Source organism: Bacillus rossius, chromosome 1, assembly GCF_032445375.1.
Source record: "Bacillus rossius redtenbacheri isolate Brsri chromosome 1, Brsri_v3, whole genome shotgun sequence".
Taxonomy (NCBI): Eukaryota; Metazoa; Arthropoda; class Insecta; order Phasmatodea; family Bacillidae; genus Bacillus; species Bacillus rossius.
Genome location: NC_086330.1, coordinates 67,767,491 through 67,794,526, shown reverse-complemented (window position 1 = coordinate 67,794,526; position 27,036 = coordinate 67,767,491). Strand labels below are relative to the sequence as shown.

The 27,036-nt window shown below is 33.9% G+C and overlaps 1 protein-coding gene across 36 annotated transcripts in view; it reads right to left on the bottom strand.

The window, feature by feature from the left end:
- LOC134537089 (heterogeneous nuclear ribonucleoprotein 27C) overlaps positions 1 to 27,036 on the bottom strand; it is a 278,967-nt gene that overhangs the window by 152,887 nt on the left and 99,044 nt on the right. For all 36 annotated transcript variants that reach the window (XM_063377398.1, XM_063377553.1, XM_063377418.1 and 33 more), the window contains one exon: positions 7,972 to 8,138. In XM_063377398.1, the coding sequence (XP_063233468.1) occupies positions 7,972 to 8,138 (167 nt within the window). The remainder of the gene's footprint in view (positions 1 to 7,971; positions 8,139 to 27,036) is intronic.

The window sequence follows — 27,036 nt, the reverse complement described above, 5'->3', positions numbered from 1 at the left end:
ACTTCCAAAATTCTTTCAATGATGGTTTCCCTTCCCCATCCGTTGCTTTGATTGCCTGCAGAAAAGTGCATCGTAAATAATATGCTTTGAATGTTACAATCACCCCTTGGTCCATAGGCTGCATCAAAAAGGTTGTTTTTTTAGGCAAAATTACCACCTTAAAATTTTCATTCAGGTCTGTCAGGTGAGTTGGGTGGCCAGGAGCATTGTCTAGAATCAGCAATGCTTTGTTATAAAGGTTGTTCTCTTTGTTGTACTTTGTAACATCTGGTACAAAATGTTTTGTAAACCATCTGAAGACAGCCTGTGTAATCCATGCTTAAAGATTTGCCTTCCAGATTACTGACAAATGTGGTTTTGAGCAGCCTTTGAGTGCTGTAGGATTTTCAGAGTGGTACACTAATAAGGGTTTTAATTTGTTATCTCCCATTGCATTAGTGCCAAGCAGAAGTGTAAGCCTATCCTTGGAAGCCTTAAATCCGGGGACAGTCTTCTCCTCTCTTGAAATGTAAGTCCTGCCAGGCATTTTCTTCCAAAATAGACCTGTCTCGTCAGAATTAAACACTTGTTGAGGACTGAAGCCTCCCTCTGCGATGATGTCTTCTAGAATACTAGGATATGATGCAGCTGCAACTGAATCAGCACTAGCTGCTTCTCCTTTCTTTTTAATACAGTGCATATTGTACCGGTCTATGAACTTTGAAAACCATCCATTCCTTTACTTGCTGTAAACACTTCACTACTGTAATACTACTGTAATACTACAGTATTAGCAGATTGGCTGGAACGGTTCGTTTATTATTTTATGTTCGAGGTTAATTCGCTTCCCGGACTTTTCGGCAGTGTTTTGTTTTGTTTCTCGCGTGGCGGCGCGCGCAGCCTTTTCTGCGTTGCCATGATGCCACATATAAATAAATTGCACGGCTCAGGGACAGTTTCAACATGCCTATGCATGTTTTTAAAATGAAATTTGATTGGTCAACATGGCAACGACGCGTACGTGTCACGGCCATGATTGGTCGTTATTAATTGACAATGATTTTTAGTTAAGAGAAAAGAAAGAGTGAAAAATGACGCTATTCAATTAATCGTGGTGTTAATTCCCTCAGGGACTTTTATTAAATGGCGAGTTAATATTCAGTGTTTACGTCGTAAGAAATATGTCTTCTGCAAGAGGAATAGTTGAAGCAGCACTGACCTTGAATGCCAGTTTCAGGCATTAATTTTCCGTGAGTTACGGCGGATTTTGAGACGGTAATTAATCGTTCAACTATCAGGTATGGCCGGCGTTAGCAACGTATAGTGACGCCAACATGATATTACCGTGAATATCACTCCAGATGTTAATAAACATTGTTCGTTCCACTTCAAATTTCTTGATAAATTAAATAAACTGTGACATTTTGGCATAAAAATATTAATTATTTTAAACATCATAATAGCTACACACAGGTCTAGAGGTTTTGAAGGAAGGACTCTCGTGCGTGAGCGAACTGGAGCAAAACCCCAAAAACTTGACGTTTCAAACACTTTAGAGGAATTAATTAAATTTTATTTTATATTTTTAATATTTTTTTGTGTTAGTTTAACATTCGGACATAAATCAAGAAATACCATAGACTGAACAACTCTAGTTATCTCATATTTGGTTTTGTTTGTTTAATTATGAATAGGTTTTTTTATGAGATTGGTAATGTAATAAAATAAATATTTTAATTTTAGTTCAAAATTACACTGAATGTTGTTATTTCTAACTTCTATGGTCTTCATTTTGTCCTATGTTTTAATTTACTGGTGCCCGAGGCAATTTGTTCCTTTATCGATAGTTTGTTCGTATTAAAATTATTTTTATTCGAAACACGTTTGTGTACACTACTATCGGGGTACTTAGGTTTTAAAGCAGTAAAAATGTCTAATGCTTTTTCTTTTATCACGCCCAAATTAACACCACACTTATCTTTACCGTGATTTTTTTCAAACACTCATTCACTGAGCAGTCTTTCAGTGTGAATCATGATGGGTGTTCGGTTCCGCCTCTAACCTCCGTGGATGTTAATGCATCAGATGACAACAGTTTCTCCAGTTCAATAATATTTTTGATAATGGTCCGTACCGTAGATTCACTTAGGCCTAATGCACGACCAATTGCACTGTTGCCTTCATTGTTTTTAGAACGCCGTACAACTTCCAACATCGTTTCTAAAGAAATAGCTTTTCTTTTTGTTACCACTTTATCAGACTGTAATTATTTTGCACGTTTCATAATTATCACATATGTACTGCGAACTTTACCACGCACAACAACAAAATGACTAGCTGATTATAAAGTGTACAACAAAACAAAGCTTGACGATAACTAGTGTATCTACAGTCGCCTGGGAAGCTCTTTGAGTCATGAAAACGAGACACATACACACACACGTGGCGGGCAGGTAAGATAACATGATAGCTGAGATGGCCTTTTCCTGCGATAGTTGATGGGCCGAGCTCGGCTAGACACTGCCCGAGCGGCATTGGCATTCACACGATGTATCCGACGATGCGGCGACACCCCGTGGCAGTAAATTTATACCAAAAATTTAATTCTCACTTCGCGTTATGCGGGTTTTTAATTCCCACTATCTGAAACCATTCCACAAAAATTGTTCTCGCGTTATGAACAATCGCGTTAATTCAACTCGTGCTATGCGAGTCGGGGGTGTATTAGTAATTATCATCTATTACAAAATTTGTAAACAACTTACCAATAATACGTTACCAATGAAATAACAACTCTAGTGTTTGACACTCAAATTTATATTGGAACCCAGTGCACTTAATTAAATATCAGTGCCACTTTTTTAATAATTGGCAATATTATATTACTCTGCCTGATAAAAACAATATTTTTTTTTTAAATTTGAAATGGTTAAGGAACTAAAATCAATTTTAACTAATTTAAATAGATCAATTTTAATTATATTAAATAGAGATGGTTAAATAAATTAAATAATGTATTCAGAAAGTGTATCTACATTAATAATAAAACTGTTCCTAGGCAAAAATTCTGAACATTCGATGAAATTATGTAAACACCAGAAATGGCTATTTGCAGTATTGAGAACAAAAAAAAATAGTTTTTTAAATTATTTGTCGGTTTGTTGTTTGTTCGAGCATCAATCGAAAACTATAGGCCGGAATTTGATTAATTTTTAATTAAAAAGATCTTTGGCTAACTTAAAAACTGGGCTATATATATTTAAATAATTCCACACAAGGGGATGAAAAAGGGGTAAATATGGTTTTAATATGATTATATCTAAAAACTAATTTTCGGTACCAATAATTAACACACAAAAAACTTCAAAAAGTTTAAATTTTACGAAAAACCATTCCTAAGGGGTGAAAAAGGTGTACGACTATTTTGAAGACGAATAATAATTATAATTTAACTAAGCATACTAAAAATACTGGGTAGCAATAACAAACATATTAAAACTAAAAGTTAATTTTTATATTTTGCAAATTTCAACCCCTAAGGGGCTAAAAGGGGTGAGTTATATTAAGCTCAATAATTATCTCTGAATTTATTTAAGCATAACAAATGATTTTGGGTACCAATAATAAACATATGAAAACTACCAACCATAATATTTATATATATTAGACACCTGCGAGTACTCGAAATTCGAGTTTCGAGTCGAGTTTTTTAGTAATACTCGAACTCGAGCTCGTGGCTTTTCAACAACTCGAAATTCGAGCGAGCTTTTCTTGCACTGTACCTATAGAAAAAAAACTCTCATTATATCGGAATAAAAGTCTTACAACACTATTATCCTTTACTTTATAATGTAACATGATCGACCGTATACATGAACACATCATTTTTACGTACCCGGGATTTACGAATTTCCGTGATTAATTTTTTTTACTTCTATAATTTTCCGCATAGCATTAATGTATCACTTTCCTCCTTTATGCGGAAGTATTTCCCGCCTTATGCGGAAACATTTCCCGCATTTTACTGTAAAAAGCATTTAAATTGTCCGGGGTCTCATCATTTACACCATTAAATGTGTGATATAAAGTCCCGTTTAACATTTTTATGAAAATTCCTGCCAGTAATGGCGCACATAAATATAAATATGAAGAAAATAAAAATGAACAACAACTTACGAAGAAATATGGATGATGTACCATAACTACAGTACAATTCCAATAGTTATCTTAAGATAATTACCATAAAAAGAACTAAAGATTCTTTGTAGATACCATAACTACTGCAGAAGCATGATAGTTACCACATTTGCACTATAGTTGCCGTAATAACCGAGATGTGTATTTACCGTGATGGTAATGTATTTATTTAGGACATATTAAAATTAAAGAACATTATTGAAAAAAAAAGGATGTTAAATCTTGATATGTACGGTTGGCACATGTTGCTAAGAAATAATGTGATCTGAAAGAATGTAGTACTACTACGAAAAGTGAAAAGGGTACTCGTGGATTTTTAGGTTATGGCAGTCTCTTTCGTTTTTCAGTAATATCGGTCGAAAATTAACAAGAGTATTGGAAGTTGGCAGAAATGCCGATTCAACTAAATATTGGCAAAATCGGCTTCTTCAGTACAGCTCTACATTTGATGACATGAGTAAACATATTTCAGACTACAGGACATTGAAAAAGACTTTAATTTCCATGTAGGTTTATTGTGCGTAAGTTTTTTTTGCAAGTGTAAATTGAATTAAGTAAAATGCTTCTATTTTTATTACTTTAAATTGATTAAACTTAATGACAAGTTACAGATATTTGACACTAATTTTGAGGTTAAACAATTTGGTAAATATGTAGAGTAACGGTATATGCGGAAAAAAAATGCTAACAATCTGAAAATACTTTTATTCTATGCTCTTTCACTTCCTCTTTTCAAATCAACCGGCGGAGATAAGAAATTCCAAATACTTTAGGAATATCGAATTTTTTAATTTAGTAGGCTAACAATGATAATGGTTTCTTTTTTTATTTCCATATTTTTCTCAAAAGTTCTCACATTTTATTACTCCATCACAGTAAATTAATGTGCAATAAACTTAAAAAAAAAACTCGAACTCGACTCGATACTCGCGAGTATTTTAGCAAACTCGCTCGAGCTCGACTCGAAGTGAAAATCTTCTGCTCGCAGACGCCTAATATATATTGCATAATTCAGAACCTATGGGGTGAAAGAGGGTATATATTGTTTAAATTTATAATTATATCTCTGTATTAAATTAAACATAGTAAATTATGTTGGGTATTAAATATAATAAACATACAATCGCTATTCTACCAACCACAATTTTACTATTTTACAACCACTTATCTACCAACCACTATTTTACAACCACTATTCTACCAACCACAATTTTAATATTTTACAAAAATCACCACTAAAGAGCAAAAAAAGGTAAAATGGTTTGAAATAACTTAATTATATCTCAATCTAACTAAGGATAACAAAAGATATTGGAACTTAATATAAAAATACATACAAAAATTACCAACCACCATTTTAACATTTTGCAAAATTCCAGCCCTAAGAGGTAACAAAATGAGTGAATATGGTTTTAAGATAAATAATTTTAACTTTTAATTAAATCAAGAATAGTAAAACAATTGGGTTCCAATAATAAACGTACAAAAACTACCAACAAAAATTTTTAAATTTTGCCAAATTCACACCCTTAGGCTGGTAAAAGGGGTAGGTGTGTATTTAAAACAAAATGAAGCAACACTTCTAATTGCATTAGAGCTTTTTTTAAAAAAAAAAAAAAACACCATTGCATCTAGAATTACGTATTGCTTATTTTTGGTGCAAATAAAATGAGGGGGAAAACAAGAGTAAATTTTAATTTATTTTTCAATTTTTTATTTCGAAACTAATTTAAGTAAAATATACACAAATGGTAAAAATAATAAAGTGAAATTATTTAACTTATTTGCAAGATTCTGCTCCTAAACGTTTTAAAGGGCTAAGTATGGTTTAAAGAAAAAAATTGCATAATTCTGAAACTACTAGATCTAAGGGTTTGAAACTAAGAATGAAGAACAAGCATATAGAGTTGCTAATTTTTTTCTTCCATTTTCATATTTTATTTTTTTAGAGTGTGAAAGAAGAAAAAGTTTTGCTTTAGCATGAAAAATTCATATCTCCAAAGTAATTAAAGCTGGGTGTACAAACCTTAGCATGAATAAGACATTTGTTATTACACACTAAATGCAGTGAAACTGGGACGCATTGGTTTTTATAGTAATAAATCATATATATCCAAGCAAATTAAGATGAAGGTAAGAAACTGAGTATGAATAACGTACAAAATTATTTAAGCTTTAGTATTTTTTTATATTTAGGCACAAAGGGGGTGAAAAATCAGTCTTTTTTTTAAATATAAAAGTCATCTGAAGCAAACATAGTGGGATGTAAGTTATATTGTATGATTTATAAAATGCAAATCTAACAATATTTTTTACAATTTGCAGAAGTTATACTTCTTAAATGATAAAATATTATAAATATGGTATTGTTACGACCTATGTGAGAACTGGGTTCGTAAGGAATAGCACAATAAAGTTTTATTAATTACTTATATTTACCTTATTAATAAATAATTGTACACCTATCCCTCACTTAGCATGACTAATTTGTTCCTAAAAATGCTCGTGTTATTCATAATCGCATATTTTGAAGCATTAGTATCCAAAAATAGCAAGGCTAATTTATTTAATGTGTTCCAAAATTGTGTAAAAAAAATATACTTTACGTAATATAAATGTGATGAATAACACTCAACTATAAATATGTCATACCATTTATCTTTATATGCCTCCCATCGCACTTTGTATGACAAATACGAAACCGCATAACGGGAGATACGTGCTTATGTACTTTATCGACAGTCGGCTGGCTGACTTGCCCGCCCAGGCGTGACCTTCAACTCACATCATGTACCTTTCCAAACCATTCTTTACCGACAGTGAAACCGAATATTACTGTCCGGATAATTACATTTAAAATTTTTCAAAAATTAAAGTGCTTATTCGCGTATCACCACCTGGTTCACACCAATCTTGTCAGGCCAATGATTATTTCTTTCATTGCAACATTCATTTAACAACCTTTTCCACATGAATCCTCTGTTCATTTCTGTTCCCATATCTGAAGTCAAATAGATTCCCGCTAGTACAACTAAAAGCATCAAACACATAAACTTTTGATAGTCCTTTTTTCGTACGACTGTGTGCACAGTTGACTTGCTTAAAACTAAAGTGCGACCAACATAAGCGTTGCCTTTGTGACAATCTGCGCGCCGTAATACTTCTAGTTTTGTCTCAAATACTAGAACACGATGCATTATGAGTGATCAAGCACGTACAGTTACCGGCAGCTGAATGAAAAGACGTTGCTTTTGAGTGAATTCCCTGCCACTGGCTAGACTGAGTTCACAGCCAGGTTTGTGGCCAGTACACTCCACAGCTGCAATTTAACTTGCCATAGCTGATGTCTGTAAAACAGCCGATAGCATAGACAGACCTGAGCACGCATCTCTTCCCCCCTTGTTTGGCTAACTGTATCTACGGCACATCTGTTGTTTACAGAAGTTGAAACAGATCCTTAATCACACTAAAACAAAACTTTTAAAATCAGATATTCAATTTATTTTAAAAATGAAAAAGTCTCTGCACAACTGTTTTAAAAATATAATTCTTACACTGTTTAGTTAAGAAATAAATCCTTTATGAACTAGACAATTTATTGCATCAATTTAGTTAATAAAAATGTTTGAAATTAATCTCATACTTTTCTTTCAATATTAAGATTTTAGCAACACTTTTAAATAGTGCTGGCAAAGCCGTAGGTTATTTGCTAGTCAATAAAGCTCTGGCCATAATAATCATTATACCGTAAATTTCAACATGCTTCACTAAGCTACCATCAACTGCAAAATTTACCGTTCGTCCATCTAGTTGATGAGGTCCATTTTGCAGCACCAATGACACGTTGGCTGGGTCAGAAAATGTCACAAAGCCAAAACCACGTGAACGACCAGACTCGCTGTTTTTCATCACCACACAGTCAATCACCTCTCCATACCGGGTAAAGTATCGCTGCAAGTTCTCTGCAATTGTAAAGAAAATTTATTATTAAACAGTTATGTAATAACACACAAAAATTAATAAGTAATAACTGACAACATTACCAAAACAAAAATCTGTACATACAGGGTGGCCACTATATTTGTGATAAAAAATTCCAGGTTTTTTCCAGGGTTTTCCAGGTATTTTCAAGATTTTCCAGGTTTTGCAATATATATACAAAATGACATGTTTTTATTTATGTAATACATGATACAAAGCACACATTTTAAAACACGGAACTGTATAGTACTAAATATAAAACAAAAATGCACAAAATGTGATACATACCCAACTAAAAAAACAGGTGGCAGTTTACTAAATATATATTTGCCACATAACTTTAACCTTTTTTGTGTTTAAAATTTCTTCGTCTATGAGAGCGGTCTGTTTTAAGGCATCACTCATTATTTTGACTTTTTTTGCCTTAAGTTCCCTGAGGTTCTTTTCTGTTATTTTTTTTTGGAACCAAATATATTTGGTATATTTTGTGCGTATTAAACAGGGCACAACACTGGCCGGCTGGTGGTTGTTTTCATTCAAAACGTGGCTAAAGAACTTGCATGGATCAGGCTGAAAACATCAGGCTATACGTGTAAGTTATATGGAATCTTATTAGTGTCATGAATTGAGATATGTTTTTCGAGTAGATATACACATCGACCTACCGGATGCTCGCCCGCGTCTTGTTTTAACTGTCGCAGCGATGTTTATTTTGACAGCTCAAGCAATTATCTTTTCCCGTGAGTTGATAGAAAAAGGTCGCTTCACACAGCATAAAAAAAAGGAGCTACGCCACTTATTCCCCACGCAGGAAACACACTGGCTGCTGTCTATCATCCTCCGCATTTCCCCCTTCCTTTCTTCTAACATTCCACGTCCCGCCTCTCGCGCGAGCAATAACGAAGCGATGTAGCAGTTGCACCACGCATTGGGTCGTGTTTATGCTTTGCTGGTGACCGCAGTAGGTCCAACATGCTTTTATTCAGTATATATGATCTTTCATTGCATTTTTTTTTTTAAATATTTTTTTCTGTTTTTCACATTTTGGTCAAAATTTCCAATTTTTTTTACGGTTCCCGAGAATGTATTCGTAAAATCACTGCTTCGTTAAATCCGGTGTTCGTGAAATCAGGGTTCTGGTGTACATAATAATTATATGTTTAGTATTATTATTTTACAAATTTTAAGTGAACATAGCATTACCGACGTTAAAGGTAAGTTAATGCGGAAGGTTTATCGGCCGGCCTCAACACGCTGCGAATATTCATAAAAAAACGTGCAGTGTCGTTAGTTACTGGACATATTTGACAGTTTATTGATAAGCGATGGATTACAAGACGTCGTAGTTTATAACACCGCTAAACCGTTGGAAGCTACTAGTATAAATTAAAGTACTAATAAAACTTTGTTACAGGAATCATGGGCTTCATCCTGAGCAGGTTGAGTGGAAACAAAATTCTGTAACTTGCAGGTATCTTGATTGGTTATTTATAACTCTATTGTAATTCTTAGAATTGGCATGGCTTGTAAATGCTCCCCTACCCATCGTATCGATCTTGAAACTTTTATTGCATAACTTGCATCTCGCACAAGTTCTGTCTTTCGCATCCTCAGTAGCCCATGGAACCTCAAGACTCATAACGACAGGAATACCTAGTAGACATTGCCGCAATAGCTTCCTAACAAACTGCACAGCGTAAGACTAAAACCGCTCGAAGACTTGTACTGAACAGAACAAATTAGAACAACACCCCGTGTTGCACGCCGTAGTGCGGTTCATATTCCCCCTCCCCCTCTGCCTCTTAGTGACGTATTGCGTCTATGAGGAAAGAAGAAACATGACACGCCTGGGAACACTACAGTCGCTGCCAACATGACACTGTACAGATTTGCCGCGTGATTATCAGACGCAGCGATGTACGTCTTATATAAGTTGTGCGCATTTACACCGCAGCATTTGCCCAGGAAAGAAATTAAATTCCAGACAGTTTCCCGGTTTTACCCGGGCCCTTTCAAATTCCCGACATATTCCCGGTTTTTCCCGTTTTCCCGGTTTGGTGGCCACCCTGTACATAAATACTTGATCATTTTCCACAATGGTTCACAAGATACAAAAACCTAATAAAACAATAAATAAAAAATCCCTTACTGCACAGCTTACAGGTGTAGGTAGATTTGGAGAACTTATTTCTTATGGAAATATTCTGAACTTAACTTAGGAACATTTTAAGGATTTAATATATATAATTATCATTTCAACACTCATTTTTCCATGCAGCAAAAATGTGTCAAATGTTTTTAACTAAATGCATCCAGCACTTAGCTTTCAATGAATTTCATATTACACCTTTTAAGGTTGTTACGCATTTTTCTACCTCAAACACTATCTCTTATCCCTTGCACAAATACACTGTAAAAAAATTTGCGTTGGACCAACATTGAAGATATTTCGTTTAAAATACATTAAAACAAATTTGATAGTAAGGAAGGTTTCATTTTTTTAAATTTCATCTCCTGTTTTTACCCTAGAAGGTAGTGGCATCAAAAATTGTTTGAGCTTAAGGGTTTAGATAATGTTTCTGATTTTTACAATAAATTACAACAGATCTGAAAGCATACCTACTAAAAAATTATAAAATTATTTTTGTCTTTCAACCCTTAGTATTTCTACCCCTCAAAATAATGGAGGGTTACATAAAAATTTACAAGATAAAAGTTTTAGACAATATTTAAAAAGTTTAGAATAAATACAAACTGACTTGATAGTTTACATGTTACAGAAATTTAAATTTTTTTTCCATTCAAACACCTGATTATTTCAATCTCTTGCGGTAATGGTTCATCTTATCAAAAATGGTTTTTATACCAAAGTTTTAGATAACTTTAAGGATATACAATTGATTGTTATAGATTTTATATATAAGGAAGTCATGAATTTTTTGTTCTTCTTTGAACTCTTGTTTTTTCCATCTTTTGCAGCAATGGCTGGTTGTATCAAAAATTGTTTCCGACAAAAGTTTTAGATAATATTTATAAGATTTACAAAACAAGTTAAACAGATTATTTGACACATGCTCACTAAGAGAGTATTGACTATTTTTTGCCCTTCAACCCTTGTTTTTCCATCCCTTGCAGTAATGATTGGCAGTAAAAAAAATATTTTATATAAAAACTGTACATGACATTTAAGGCTTTACGATCAATAAGAAATAATTTTATAGTGTACATGGTACAGAAATTATGATTTTTTATTTTTACCTTTTTTTCAAACCCTTGCAGGAATGGTTTGTCTTATCAAAAATTGTTTTAGACAAAAGTTATAGATAAAAATTATAAACAAGTTGAATAGATTCAATGGTGTGCCTGCTAACAGAGTTTTTTTTTGTCATCCAACCCTTTTTTTACCCACGACAGAACGGAGGTTTATGCGTTTAGGGTAAGAGGTTGTGTGTGGAAAAGACAAATGTTCCCATTCATCTCCAAACCATTTGACAGATTTTGATACGGTTTTCTGTAAAAGGTTTGAGATTCATGTGCGATAGTTCTTAGATAGGTATTATGGTGTTAACTCGCCAGCAAACACTGTAATAAACATTTTATGTAAAAAATTGGATGTTGGTATGTATGACGATATGCTCGGACACCGTTCGAACTATCGCCATAAAAATTGGCACATTAAATGTTTTTTCATGGAGAATGTTTTTATGCTAGCCATTTTTTTTGTAATTCACTGCTAGATGGCACTGCAGCGCATCAACTTCTGAACAGTTCAACCAATCGCCATGGGTAAACAAAAAAGGCCTCACTATACAAACAGCTAATGTGTGTCATTTCTTAATGTCCACCACGCTGTCCATTTTGCTTTAACTCGCGGTAAATATATTGTCGCGTTCCAGAAATTTATCGGTGTGGCCGGGTTCAGATTTCTGTCTTTCATGGCGCAAGCTGTGGGCGGGTCGCTGCGCCCGTGCGAGAAGCGGCCTCGTTTCGTAAGCAACCGGCCGGCGGCATGCCGTTTGCCCTCGCTGCACATTCCTCATGAGTCGTGCGGGCCACCGACCTCGCGAAGCGGCGGTTCGCTGGCGTAACTAGGTCGCAGCGCTGTGCTCGTTAAGCGGGCTCGGGCCCGAAATTTGGGGGCGGCGACCGGGATTCTCTGGAAACGTCGGTGGGGCCGAGAGGGTTTTTATGCGGCTGCTGGAGGTAGCTCGGGGCTCACTCAGCGGGAGGCTATGCTTCTCTACTGTGGTAACGAGTCAGTTTAAGTTAGTAATCGTCTTCAAGCTCACTCAGGGGGAGGCTATGCCTCTCGCCAGTGGCAACGAATCGGTTAGGGATGTTAGGCTCTTTGAGGCAGAGGCTATGCCCCGGAACGGCATTACGTTCATGTTAAGATGGTTGGGGTCGTGGAAGTAATGTTTAAGTTAACTTTAAGGACTTAGAATGAGATTTAATGTCGTAGAAGATTTTGATACCCTCTAGCTGCTCGTTGATCAAAGCGTTTGTAAATCATGATCCCCTTTTAGTTCATTCAAGTTATAGCACTTAATTGTAAAGCAACTAATAAGACTGATTTTCAGATTGCGCTAGATTTTAAGTTTAAATGTAAAAGTTAATACTTCATGAATGTCTCTCATCGACTAGCAACATTTTTATGAGTTTAGGGTCTCTTGTATTAAACGTACTTTCTTTAGAACTAAGTTTTGACTCATTTGAAGTAATTCCTTCTCTCTCCGGACCTCCTGTACAAGGGGTGGAGCATATTATTTTAAGATCCCGGGTTGTCAACAGTTATGATTACAAAGTACCTTTTAAGCCAAGCGAGAGTACGTTTTATGTCTGCCCCCCCCCCCCCCCCCCAAGTAATAGATTTGTTATTTGATGATTAATCATCAACACCAATGTCTCATTTGGTTTAGGCACCGCGTAATGCCCGCGTAACAATATTTCCTTGTGTTCAGCCCAGGCAATACAATTTACAGTTTATTATGATGATGTTCATAAAATTATTTATTCTTACATGAAAATATAAAACCGTTGCAGAGTTTGCGATATCTTAAAAAATATCGCAATTTAAAACATCACTCTCAACATAACGGGTGTCTGCCGCACGAGGGTACAATTAAAAAAAAACATAAAATGGAGCAGTGCGGGGGTAAAATGTAGGGTAGGGGACCCTTAGATAAGCAATAATTTTTTCCTTTGAATTTTGAAATGCATATATTTTTTATAAATGCTTAACCATAATCAAATATGAACTTTTATCTTTCTATAGAGCATCCCACTCTTGGATTGCAGTGTGGAAGTAAATGGGCACATTCTCTCTCTCTCTCTCTCTTAACACACGCCGATTGCCGTTAGCGCTGTCCTTGTTTCTTCGTGCGTTGTTGCCAAATATCAAACTAAATTAAAATTTTAATTTTTGGACCAAGCTTTTTTCATATTGTATAGCATCGAAATACACATCAGGCAATGCTTATTTTGAATACTTAACAATATTTTAAGTGTCCGAAAAAATTAAAAAACATCACTTATTCACTGCGAACTGTTTGGAAGTATTCCTAGATGTTTCACATAAACAAAAAAACCTACATGTGATTTTTTATTAATAAATTAATGCCTTAGGATGCCACCGAACAAATGTTAAGACAAAAACTGTACAGGTTTTACTTAAATAATTTTTTTAATACATTGAAATGCATTTTCTCATAAACTGACACATCAAAAAGTTGACCAGTGGAAAAATATTTTTCTATTCAAGATAGATGGGGGACGAAAGTGCGAAAAATGTTCACAATGAATTGAATTAGTTTTTAAAAGCAGCTCCAACTCAATTGCTTCTACAGTTTCCCTGGAAATAGCTGTTAAAGATGTGTCTTATCAGTACAAGAGCGCGCTGCAATAGAGGTTTCTCTCACAAGTTGCCGTCGTAAGAGGAAACAGGGTCGTGTGTTTAGATAAGTGGGGTTCTGTCCTGCAAGCAATTTCAAATACATGGCTTCCTTAGTCAACCATGTATTTCCTTAGACACACATTTCTGAAAACCAGCCCACCAGTTAGTATCGCGTCTCGCGACGAAGCAACGCGTTGTGTCCGGTGACTCGTTAGTTATAATTTTGACAAATTATATATTAAAATACGTGATTTTATTTTCTACATTTATTTTTATTACGTACATATAAAATATGGAAGATAGAACACCGAAAAGAAATTATATCAGTAGGCTACCCTGGAGGGAGCACAAGATTGTGTTGAATGTATTTAAGTATTTTTCAAAAAATATGAGTGTGTGCAATGCAATTAAGGAAGCTTCCAAAGCAACCGGCTGTTCCAAACGAACCATTTACAACATAAGGACGGAACTGCAGCGACATGGTACCCTAAGTACGCCTGGTAAGGTAAAATCAAAAAGGAAAGACAAACAGAAAAATTGCCGGAAAAAACTTACGATAGCATTGTGCAGAGTGGGCTACGGCGGATCGTTCACACTTCTTCCTCCCACTTTAAATGTCATTTTAGCAAAAGTGAATAATGACGAATCACTGCCAGATCTCTCGTACCACACTGCATAGGTTCCTTCACGACATTTGGTTTGAGTATTTAAGAAGAGGAAACAAATCAGCATTCATAGAACGTGACGACATAATTCGGTGGCGGCATACCTACTTGAGAAAAGTAAAAAGATTTGAGGATTTAGGAAAACCAGTTATCTATACAGATGAATCTTGGATAAATGTGGGGCTCAGTGTGGAAAAGGCATGGAAAGATACAACAGTGAAGAGCGCTCGGCAGGCAGCCATTGAAGGCCTTAGTTCAGGCCTTAAACCACCTACAGGACAAGGTACACGTTTTGCATTAGTGCATGCAGGTAATGAGGATGGTTTTGTTCAAAATGCTGCCCTTACTTTCTTGTGTAAAAAGAACACAGCTTACGCTCATGATGAAATGACCTGCAGATGGGTATGAAAAGTGGTTTGCCGAACAACTTTGGCCAAACACTCCACAGGGATACTGCATCATACCATAGCAGGATGCTTGAACCGATTCCCGTGCAACGTTGGCGTGTGGGGGATATAAGACAGTGGCTCACGGAGAAAAGCATTCCTTATGATGCCAGTATGATTAAGCGGGAATCGCTACACATAGTAGGACGAGAAAGGCACAAGTACAAGAAATACAAACTTGAAGAAATAGCCAAATGCAAAGGTCAAACTGTACTTTGCTTGCCCCTGTAAGGCAGTTACGTTTTTTTTTGTCCGTTGAAAATTTTTTTCGGACCCATGCAGTTAGTTATGGTTGGTCGTATCAAAAATTCATTAGAAAACATTTTTTGGCATTAGGTACTCCGAGTTATCATACGTTAAAACGGATGCCATATTATTCATACTTTTGGGAGTAGTTGCGATTTTTCTGTTTTTCAAAAAATCTTCCCCATTTCGACCCAATCGTTAGGATTTTTCCCATAACTTACTAGACCGAGAATTTCCACGACCGTATTTTATTCAAAATTTTGGACATGACTTGTCCAAAAATACGGCATTTATCGGGCCCATGAAAATGTGTGTGTATGTATATATATATATATATGGGATTTTCAGAACATAAAACAAAACTATAAGAAATTTTCGTCTACAATAGGTAGTTTTTATTTGAAATTTACATAAAAGTGGCATTATTACAAATTTATATGTGTAATAGTATAAAATATTATAAATTACAATATGATTTCTTAAAATGCTTCTTGTTCGATCCGAATTACAAAGACACACATCTCCTGAAATTTGTAATGTGTTAGAGATTTGACAACAGCACGCGCAATAAGCCGTGTACTGCAATCTAAGAGTGGGACGGGGTATACAAATACACAACCCATGCCAACTATGTCCCAAAGATTTGCAAAAAAAAAGTGTTATAGTCCTAAAATTTTAACCTCCTATAAAATTATTAATAATGCATTTTATGAAGTAAATAAAAGACAAAGTAGAATACGAGAAATATTTATTATTATTATTATTACACATAAAATAACTACAATCAGGCAGGGTAACTACTATTCATAGTACTTTTTTTACAGTCCAGATACAATTTTTTTTTTATTTACCTGGACACAGCGCTTAAGGAATTATTTCTGCTCTTCATCAGCTGTGATGAGTCCATAAAAAATTTGCATTAATTTGACAGCCCTTTGAGCAGTGTTAAATACAGCCTTCAATAGACTTATTCTTCTTTCAGCATTCATAAAAGTGGTACTATCGTCCCAAGAAGATGCATCTTCGTGAAGAAAAACTGTTGTTGATTTGAAGTCGAGAAAGAAATGGTTTGTTCTTTTCAGATACAAAATCATAGAAGCTTTATAAATTGTGGTGTCAACTTTTTCGTAGTCTTAAGGGGTGCCACCCATTTCAGATCTAGATTATATATTTACAGTAATTTCATGTAAACCTGTAAACTTTTTCAATTGTTTCACTTTCACGAAATGAAAAATATATACAGCTCATACTTGTTGTACAATTAGCTGCCAAAGTTACATTTTTAACATTTTTGGGTTGTACAAATAAGAAGAATTTAATTTATTGCAGAACTGAAACTTTTTAGGTTTAACTAAAATGCCACTGGCTACTTCAAGAAATGGTTTTAATTTCTTTCAGAAAATATTAATTAATTTTACCTGGCATTTCAAATTTATCAAATTTGTTACGATTTTGACAGTCAAAAAACATGAAATGGTTCTCCAAATTAAGTTAGAAAGGTGAGACAGGTGTCATTTTGCATCATCTGGTATGGCCTTTCATGTGATATGTAACACTAAAATTTTTTTGTACAAATATTGAATTGTCTACAAAGTTTCAAAGTGGAGAGTTAATGGGTTCATAGTAAAATTAATTCATAACAAGGGCCCTTTTTGTCAAACCTCAGGTTACATGTTGGCAGCAAAGGAAAGTATAAGAATACAGTAAAATCTTGTAAAATACACACAAAAATATCAGATAATTATATTCTGTACACTGAAAGTATCTTAAACTGAACAATTTTTTCAATTAAATTTTACAGGAAATTTAATTTAAAATGAGAAATACTTTATGCTGAAGTACAATATATGCAAGATTCCCCTGCACAATAATTCAAAATCAGAAATAAATTGAAGAAAGGAAATTAGCACTCACATGTTTGATTGCAATTTTCAATTACAGTACTTGAAAAATTCCTCATTGGTTTTTAAAGTGTCATTTTCAGATAGCACATAAATTCTTTCAGTTGGTGTCACAGGATTTACTGTACATAACACATCTGTGAGAAGAATCCATAATACATCTGGTTTCCCTGGATAAAAAAGGATGGTGATGGTCCAGCAAGGTGGAGAAATGTTACTTTCACTTCATCAATTTCTTCGTTTTTCTCCATAACATAAGCTAGCCACCAGTTCTTTTCATATACAACTGCAGTACAGCCCTTTACGTCTCCTATTTGCGGTTTGTCTAGTGATCTTGTAACAGTTACTTGTAATGAATGTGTAGCTCCAGAAAATATTTTCACAGTAATTTTTTATGTGCTTGAGTCAACAGGTATAAATGCATGATACTGCCGAGTTCCTTGGATGGTAATTGCCTGATTGAAACAATATTTTAAAAATATTTCTGACTAGGTAATCCTCTTGTGTAGTGAAAGTGAAATTAATACCAGAAATATTTTCTACTGCTCATTTATAAAGCTGGAAAGGGGTCAAGCTCTGGTTTTCGTAGGGCCTTTGCAAGCTAGCTTTAGCTGCTGATCTCTTAACTGTACCTCCAACTCAATCACAAGGCTCTTTACCGTGAGCTGTGGCTGAAAAATGCCATTCAGCTGATATGTTGAAGTCTTGCTTGTGAAAACACAAATTGATGAAATTTTTCTTATTTTTATATTGGGCAGCAGACCCATCTGAAAAATACAAGAACTTATGAGGAACGTTTTTAAATTTTGTAATCAAAAAAGCAACCAAATTTCTTTGAAATGTGTAAACAGCAACTGCATTGTGCTCTAGGCAGTCAGAAATTAAAACGTAGTTAAAATGTTCAATTCTTTTTTTCTCCTTTATAATATATCACAAACGGGTGAACTGTGGCATGTCCCTTAGCCCAGTGGTAAGTCTGGGCTTCATCTTGTACAACCATACTGTAGTTTTCTGAAAAGTTGAGTGTGATGGCAAATTCAGATTCTTTTAAATTTTCCTTTAAGTGATTCATGAAAGAGATCTGTTGTTTTGCAATAAAGTCGTGGCGGACTAAGAGTGACAGCTTGTCACAGAGAAAATCTATGAAATCTGATGATGATTTCTGCAGTGTCTCTAAATTGCAACGGTCAACTGAAATCCACTGCCGAAATGTGACCTTTCGTATCAGGTGCTCTTCAAATGACTTCTCAAGGACAGTCCGTATTGCTGCAGTACCAGGACATATGTACAATGTCCAATATTACTATCTATTGTTGGTGGATTGCATACCATTTTTGGTAGGCAATGTTTGTAGATTTTGAATTCTCAATTTGTTAAATCACATAATCTTGCATTTTCAATCATCAATTTGACATTTTGATGGATTGTACATACACACACTGCATGTGTCCCACTAGAACCCGCTAAAATACAATGCTTTGGACGAAGCTCCACAAATTTTGAAAAACCTATTTTAATATTTGGAAATTTCTCCTTGAATAAAGTGTATCCCTCTTTCAGATTGCACAAAATAAGTCTTTTTGATATTTTTGATTTATTTTTATTAGGTTCAGTGACTGTTCTGTAGTCTTTAACACCAGGCATCGCTCTACTGACTTCATCATTTTCATAAAATAAATGGACAGCTTCAACTACATCTTCTGAGAGGTGTTTGCCTGGTTTGGGGTTAGGATTTTCTAACATTCCTTTTTCAGCCAAGAGTTCTTTTGATTGTCGTACCATGTAGTTTAGCGCATATAACTTACACATTATTTTTCTAACTCCCCAATTTGGTGGTAAACAGGTTAATATCATTAACTTCTTGCTCCTACTAGTATAACTCAAAAAATTGGCTTTGAGGTTTTGCAAAACTGATTCCTCTAAATCTTCACCATCATCCTCAGAGAAATTATCTGGCAACTCAAAAAGTTTCCTTTTGATTGTGGAGTCAATTGTTTTGATTTTTCTAGTTGCATAACTTTTTGATTTGAATTTTTTCCTATTAATAGGAGATTCTCCTAGCCCTTGTAGTGAAATATTTAATGAACCAATCACCTCTTGGATGCAGAAAAACTGGGATCTTTATCAGAATCTGAACTGGATTCGTTATCCTGGTGAGTAGAAGAAGAAGCAGCAGCAGCAGTTTGTAATGTAATTTCTATTCTACAGCTATCACATATTTTTGCTCCCTTTGGCAATCCAGAAAACAAACTGCATATCCAACTAGTAACATTCCTTAATTTTCTTTTTTCCCTAATGTTTTGATAGCTTTTCTTTAATGGATTAAAACACTGTAACTTTTAAAATGATTCAATGAGGGCCATTTCTTAGCGTAAACTGCCCACCTTTTCATAGGGTTTCGTCACTATCATGATGAACACATTACCTTTATAAAAATAAATATCAACATTCTCAATTAAGAATTCATAAACTCCACTAATAATATAAATCAAATGGTCACTTTTTATATAGGCGTAGCACTGATACTTGTACTAACAACTATGATACTACATCAGAACAATACGGACTCCTAGCATAAACTAGCTAAAACCACTACTGTATAGTACTCTGAAAGAGCTAGGGGGGAATTTTTTCAAACTTTTTAATATTGAATTTCTAAATAACACCCTTTTCAATTTTTTTTAAAAAAAAGTATGTTATTCCTACATATATTGGTTAGATTTGTGCCAAATTTCAAGGTGGAGAATCGATGGGATCATTAATAAATAAAAATGAGAAGTTTAGTAGATGCTTAAGGGGGAATGGTAGATAAATGCTTTAAGCGTCAGTTGGACGTTATAGGTTTTTGGAAGACAACATTGAAAAACTGCAAAACAACAATCCTACATAATGTTATTTGCCAACTTTATTAGCAGACGTCCCAAAATGACAATTCTGGAGCGTTGTTTCTTCCGCAGCAATTAAATGTTCGAAATTACCGAGGCAGAAGTTTTGGCTTCAAGTAACCTTCAGTTTTTAATTAATGCATTTACCTCTGGTTTAGATACCATGCCGCCTTAAGAAATAGTTGCAGCAAGGAAGAGTAGCATAATTTTACATCAAATTTTGATTTAGTAAAGTATTCAAATTTTATTGTTATAGACTAAAATTTTTTTTACAAATTATAAAACACGGGTAACAAATCTTACATTACATTCATCCAGTGTTCTTTGATTAAACATTTGATCAATATGATAATACAAAGCACGTGATCTTGCTGAACAGATGTAGCCTAAGTTCAAAGCACATGATCTTGCTGAAAAGATATAGCCCAAGTTATAACTGACAAAACATATAATTGCTCATGAAAAAAATCTGTTTAGTATATATTTAATTATTTACAGTTTTCACTTAGGTTGTGGCATACTTCGTTCAAGCAGGCGTGATGTCTCTACAATCTTTTATTTAGTGAGTGTATAAGTTCTCCCAGTTGCTGTACAAGGTTCAACCTTTTTAAGAAGATCTTCTGTTCTAATGTCTAGTATAGCGGCTCTTGGTGTTGGATAAAAAAAGGAAGCAGCAGGTCCTGTGGGATGTAAAAAACTGACTTTAACTTCATTATTCTCATTATTTTTTGCCAATATACATGCAAGCCACCAAAAGTTATCATATTTCACAGTAACATGTTTAGTCAGTTATAACTTAGGCTACATCCTTTCAGCAAGATCATGTGCTTTGAACTTAGGCTACATCAGTTCAGCAAGATCACGTGCTTTGTATTATCATATTGATCAAATGTTTAATCAAAGAACACTGGATGAATGTAATGTAAGATTTGTTACCCGTGTTTTATAATTTGTAAAAATTTTTTAGTCTATAACAATAAAATTTGAATACTTTACTAAGTCAAAATTTGATGTAAAATTATGCTACTCTTCCTTGCTGCAACTATTTCTTAAGGCGGCATGGTATCTAAACCAGAGGTAAATGCATTAATTAAAAACTGAAGGTTACTTGAAGCCAAAACTTCTGCCTCGGTAATTTCGAACATTTAATTGCTGCGGAAGAAACAACGCTCCAGAATTGTCATTTTGGGACGTCTGCTAATAAAGTTGGCAAATAACATTATGTAGGATTGTTGTTTTGCAGTTTTTCAATGATGTCTTCCAAAAACCTATAACGTCCAACTGACGCTTAAAGCATTTATTTATCTACCACGATCTACTAAACTTCTCATTTTTATTTATTAATGATCCCATCGATTCTCCACCTTGAAATTTGGCACAAATCTAACCAATATATGTAGGAATAACATACTTTTTTTAAAAAAAATGAAAATGGCGTTTTTTAGAAATTCAATATTAAAAAGTTTGAAAACAATTAATATATTTTTTTTCTGAAGTTAGTAAAGTTACATATCAAATTGAAGCCCATTCAATGACATTTAAAATGAGCTATCAAACAGCCTTCTAGCACCATTTGTTGAAAATCTACAAGTATTTGAGTGATTCAAAACATTGCTAAAATTGGCTATTTTGGCATTTTTCAAAAATTTAATACAAAAAAACTACTCAAGATATAAATTTAAAAAAAAAATAGATTTATAATGTATTAAGTTCTTATTATCAAAATACAAAAAATCATATAAATCTGAAACATGAAGTCTCTAAATTAATTTTTCATTGGTTGATTTGATATGGAATGACTCGATAGTCAAATTAATTAACTCCAATGTTTTATTTATATACTAGCTAATGCCCAGCATGCATTGCAATGCCTCATTAATTTTTTTTTGTAATTTGTTTGAATTACATACACATACAAAACATTTCTCTTGACTCTAATTCTCTATATCTATCTCTCTCTATCCGTGTTTTATATTTAATTCAATTCAATTCAATTGTCATGTGTGTGCACTCATTAAAAGAAAACACACAAACTGCCACTAAACTAAATACATCTGTTGATACGACATATTGTTTATATCACACACGGACTAAAATGTCGGTTATATTTGATTCAATTCCTGTGGATTGGCATTGTTTCTGTTTGATAAATTTAATTCTGTAATGCACTTATACACAGAAAAAACACAAACTTTCATTATTTTCACTATCCGCGGTGGCCCTGCCACTTAATTTCGCGGATAATCGGGAGTGTACTATACTGCAGAGAAAATTAAATATTTTCTTTGAAGTTAGGTAAAGTAATCCAAAGGAAGCAGAAGATGATTTGTTAGTCTGATTACTGATTACTATTTCTGTAAAAAGTTCTGTTTGGATGAATAATAATATAATGAAACTAAAGAAACTCTACTGCGAAGATTAAGTTTTTGATTGTGATCCACAACAAAAAGAAGTGCACAACTCTTGCTTTTGCAGGTGCATATACGGTACCAATGGTACTACAGGTCCTAATGTCGTTAGTAACGACATTACTTGATTTAATTTTTCTATTAGAGATAGTGTGTTTGAGTAAGTGTGCACAATTGTTTCATCCCATACTGTTCCATCATGTCACACGGATGGCGAGGATACAAGAATAAAATTAATTCAGTTGTTTGATCTGAAAATTGCAGAGTTAAGGGGATGGTGCACCAGCAAAATAGTCCAAAAAAAATATATTTATTTATTATTCAGCTCTAATAGAAGATTTTAAGCATTCTGGTGTATATTTGATATTTTTTAAATCAAAGTTATTGTCAGTTTTCTGAAATTTTCTACATTCCTCACTTATTAAAACAATGTAAAGAATTTAGTGGTAAAACTTTCTTCAAACACGCGAGATTTGATTAAAACCATAATTGTATATGTAATCATTATTAATTTAGTGTATTTAAGATTTTAATTTTAATAAGTTAGCAGTTACAAAATAACATGAAATTCATTTGCAAGTTTTCAAGCATTCACGTTTCAATTATAATTTTAAATCCTTTCATTCTGTCGTCTGTAGGATTGCTTTAAATTTAGCTGTTAAGATTATTGTAATCAAACCTCAAGTACAATGGTAGTGACCAGAGTTTAGGCGACGAGTACTATCGGTGACGTGTGGCAAAGCGCGCTGGACTGTGGAGACACCTTTCGGCAGTTTTCGGAACTTTTTGCAACCAGTGCTTTCTTTCGACCCACCCTGCGCCGGCCCTCTGTTGTTGATGAATGGGAGACGGGAGAATAATGATGGTACTTGTTTGAAGGTCAACACACACTTTTTCAGAAGACAATAGAACGTGTTTGGTGTATCATACAAGAACAGCTCGTATTACTATCAGCTGCAGGGGCAACTCAACATTTGTAGTGTAAAATACGATACTCTTGCTTTATTTTGTGATTTCGATACAATTTATTTCTGTGGAACCAGATTTTCAATTTTGGTCAATTGAAATGCTCCTAAAGCTAAAATGTTTTATCTGGAATGTGTATTGCCTGAAATAGCTAATCCCAGGCACAACCGTGGTCTAAGGTGCAGATATCCAGACTACATTATTGAAGAACAAGAAAGAAAGCAAAGTCTTATGACGTCAAAACCATGGTGAGCTTGTCATCCAAGAAACTGGAATTATTTATTTCATCGCTATTTTCATTCCGGGGATGTTCTAAATTGTCATTGATGGTATTTTTCTGCCATATTTTTTATGCTTCAGTGCTTTTCCGACAAACGTGTTAGTCCCGAAAACGATTTTAATTGTAAATAATGAATATTTGGTAAAATTAAAGTAAATGATAAACGAAATATTTTATGTAACTTGATAATAATAATGAATACATTCACACTGTAAATAAAAATGTTTTAAATCTTTTTCTTATTTTTATAATTACTTATGAAAAAGAACTAACATATTAAAGAAAGTTAATTTTTAAAGTTGTGCTTACAAAAGTCAACCACGTTCGTTCGTCCGGGATTCTACAACCAATCAGATTGCCAGAAAAATTATATTCGTCCGTCAAAAGCTTGCCAAGCTTATATACTTTCGATGGAAGTAGAAATTATAATCTTAAAAATATTTGCATTATTTTAGAAGCTTTGGAAATGTGTTTTTTTTTTGTGTGAAACGACTAATTTTTTTTTAGTTTACATTATTCGTAAAACTGTTATAGATATATGTTTACTATTAAGTTAACCATATTTATAAAACCTATCAGATTACTTAATGTATTAAAAATTATTATGTAAACGTGTTCACACAATTATCCAAAAACAAGTACGATAAACATAGCCTTAACAGGGCGTGAAATTGGGCATTACACTGATTATTGGTCTAGAGTTCAAAATAACTAAGGTACATAGTAATAATGTGCTCATCTTTTGCTGCAGTGCAAACCAATTTCTAATTCATATTTGTTCGTGCTTTTCTTGTGTCTTTACTTAAAAAACAAACAAAAGAACTTTTTCACGGACACAAATAATTTATAATTGACCAAATTTCTATTCTACCTCTGATTTTTAGCAATTTCAAATGTATTAGTTACAGTGTTGTGTTTTAATGTAAAACTAGCTTTTACCCGCGGCTTCGCTCGTGTTTATGTCCTTAAATAAATATCAAAGATCATTGCAAAGAAAATTATATAATATGGTAATTGTTTTATTTTTGTGTGAATGGGTTCATCAGTATTTAAAAATTCTAACATACAATTTAGCTTACAAACTGAAAACATGCTTTCATCAAAAAAATCTTTCACTATTACAAAAAAAATAATTTTAAATATTAACATTTTAAAAAGTTAAGAGTATTAATGTATAATAAATTAATTTTTCTTTAAAAGAGCTTAAATCAGAGTGTTAATCTATGATGCTCCTGTATACTATGTTATATGTTTTTCTGTCCGGTGCAAATGTGTGTAGATTTCGGGCATTGGACACACGCGAACAGGCTACATATAGTTGGCCATGGGAAAAGCATGACTTTTCCAAATGCACCCCTGCTACCTGCAATGTTTGCCCTTGTGCTTTGTTAATGATAACAGCAAAACTAAGCCTGACGGGAAACTGAACTCTTTTGAATTGGAACGGTAGATCAGTGGGGATAATTAGAATTTGAGGTATGATAAAACTTTCCCTTTTACCAACACCTGTTAGATAGTAGCAGCAAGTATATTTTGCCCTAATTAAGTGATCCAAAGCCTCATTCCATTACATAGTCAAGGAGCATCTAAATTTTGCATAAGCATAACTTGTACATTTAGTTTCATTTGAAGTTTATGTGAGGGTACACCCAAAATTTCAAATGAATTTAAAAACTCCGCAGAATATGAAGTGCTTTGTTCTGTATCCATGATTGTATCTATTGACAAATACTCCTTCAATTCCCCTTGCACCTCTTTTCAAATATAAGTGCTGGCTATATTAATGATATAATCCTTTGGCGCCAATATTGCTCTTGCGCACAACCACTTATCACTATTCAAAATTTGTTGCAAGTCCGGGAAAACTTGAGTAATAATATCCACATCATTTTCTACTAAATTACAAAATTCTCTTGAAAGTAAAATATAACCTTCAGCATCAACATCCAAACAACCATCACCGAAGAAAATAAATCAGGGTGGCCACTCTTCTGGGATAATAAAATTCCTGGTTTTTTCCAGGTTTTTTCAAGGGTGGTTTTTATCAATATTTGCATACAATTTGCATTTTTGTTACACAAAGCACACACAATATGATGTTTTATTGGCGTTAAACAATAGACAACTTAACTATAGGCTTACAAATTAAATCAATGAACTTGCTTGAAACAAAACCTACCACCAACAAAAAAAATTATAATCTCACGTCACAAAAATTACTTGACACCAAACGCACATGTTTTGCCCCTCTTGCGTGGCTGGCTAATGCTGTTCTTCCCATCCATGCTACCAATATTGATTTTAACATTACACAAATTGCAAATAGCGTTTGTCCTGCACTTTGGATCTTTCTCCACCCATTCAAACTCTTCCGTATATTTGTCATTGTATGTGGTGACCGAAATCGTTGACATTTTGATAGTCTGCGCCAATTACATGTTAGATTAAAAAATTCAAAAAAACGTCCCGCACAACTAAACTTTTAAAAAAACTCGAGAAAAGTATCCATGATACCGTGACGTAACAACATGAGCGCAAAGTAAAAACAAATATACATACAAACCTAGTACTATCAACATGCCGTGCGAGAAATTACTACCACCCTACAACAACATTTTCAGTCAAAATGCTGTTGCTTTTGAATACAGAAACATAATAAGTATGGAAGTCTGAATTTTTAACGGTTTCTTACGTACTACAAAAGTTTTTAAATGCAATATGAACAAATTAACTTTCACAAAATATAGCTCACGAGCATACTGTCGTGCTTCGACGGGTGGTGAATGTGCTCATTTAACAGCCGTATGTTATTGCGATCGTTACTTCATAAAAAAAAATTCCCGGTTCTAATAAAAATTCCTGGTTGATTCCAGATATTCCTGGTTTTTATTAAGAAATCCTGGCTATTTCCCGTACTTCCCGGTTGGCTGGCCACCCTGTAAATAAACACCTAACCTCAAAAATTAAAAAAAAAATGTTAAGTATTGCTTGGCGATGACAGTAAATAAAAATGAATAGTGAATTGACCGTCGGTATTACAGTATTAGTTTGGCGATTTATTTAATTTACTTATTGAAATGCCAGATGAAGTTAAATTTCATTCAAATTACTCAAAATCTCAGTCGGATCATACATACCAATATCAATTTTTTTCCCTAAGGAAAAGATATTCTTATTTTTATAAAAAGG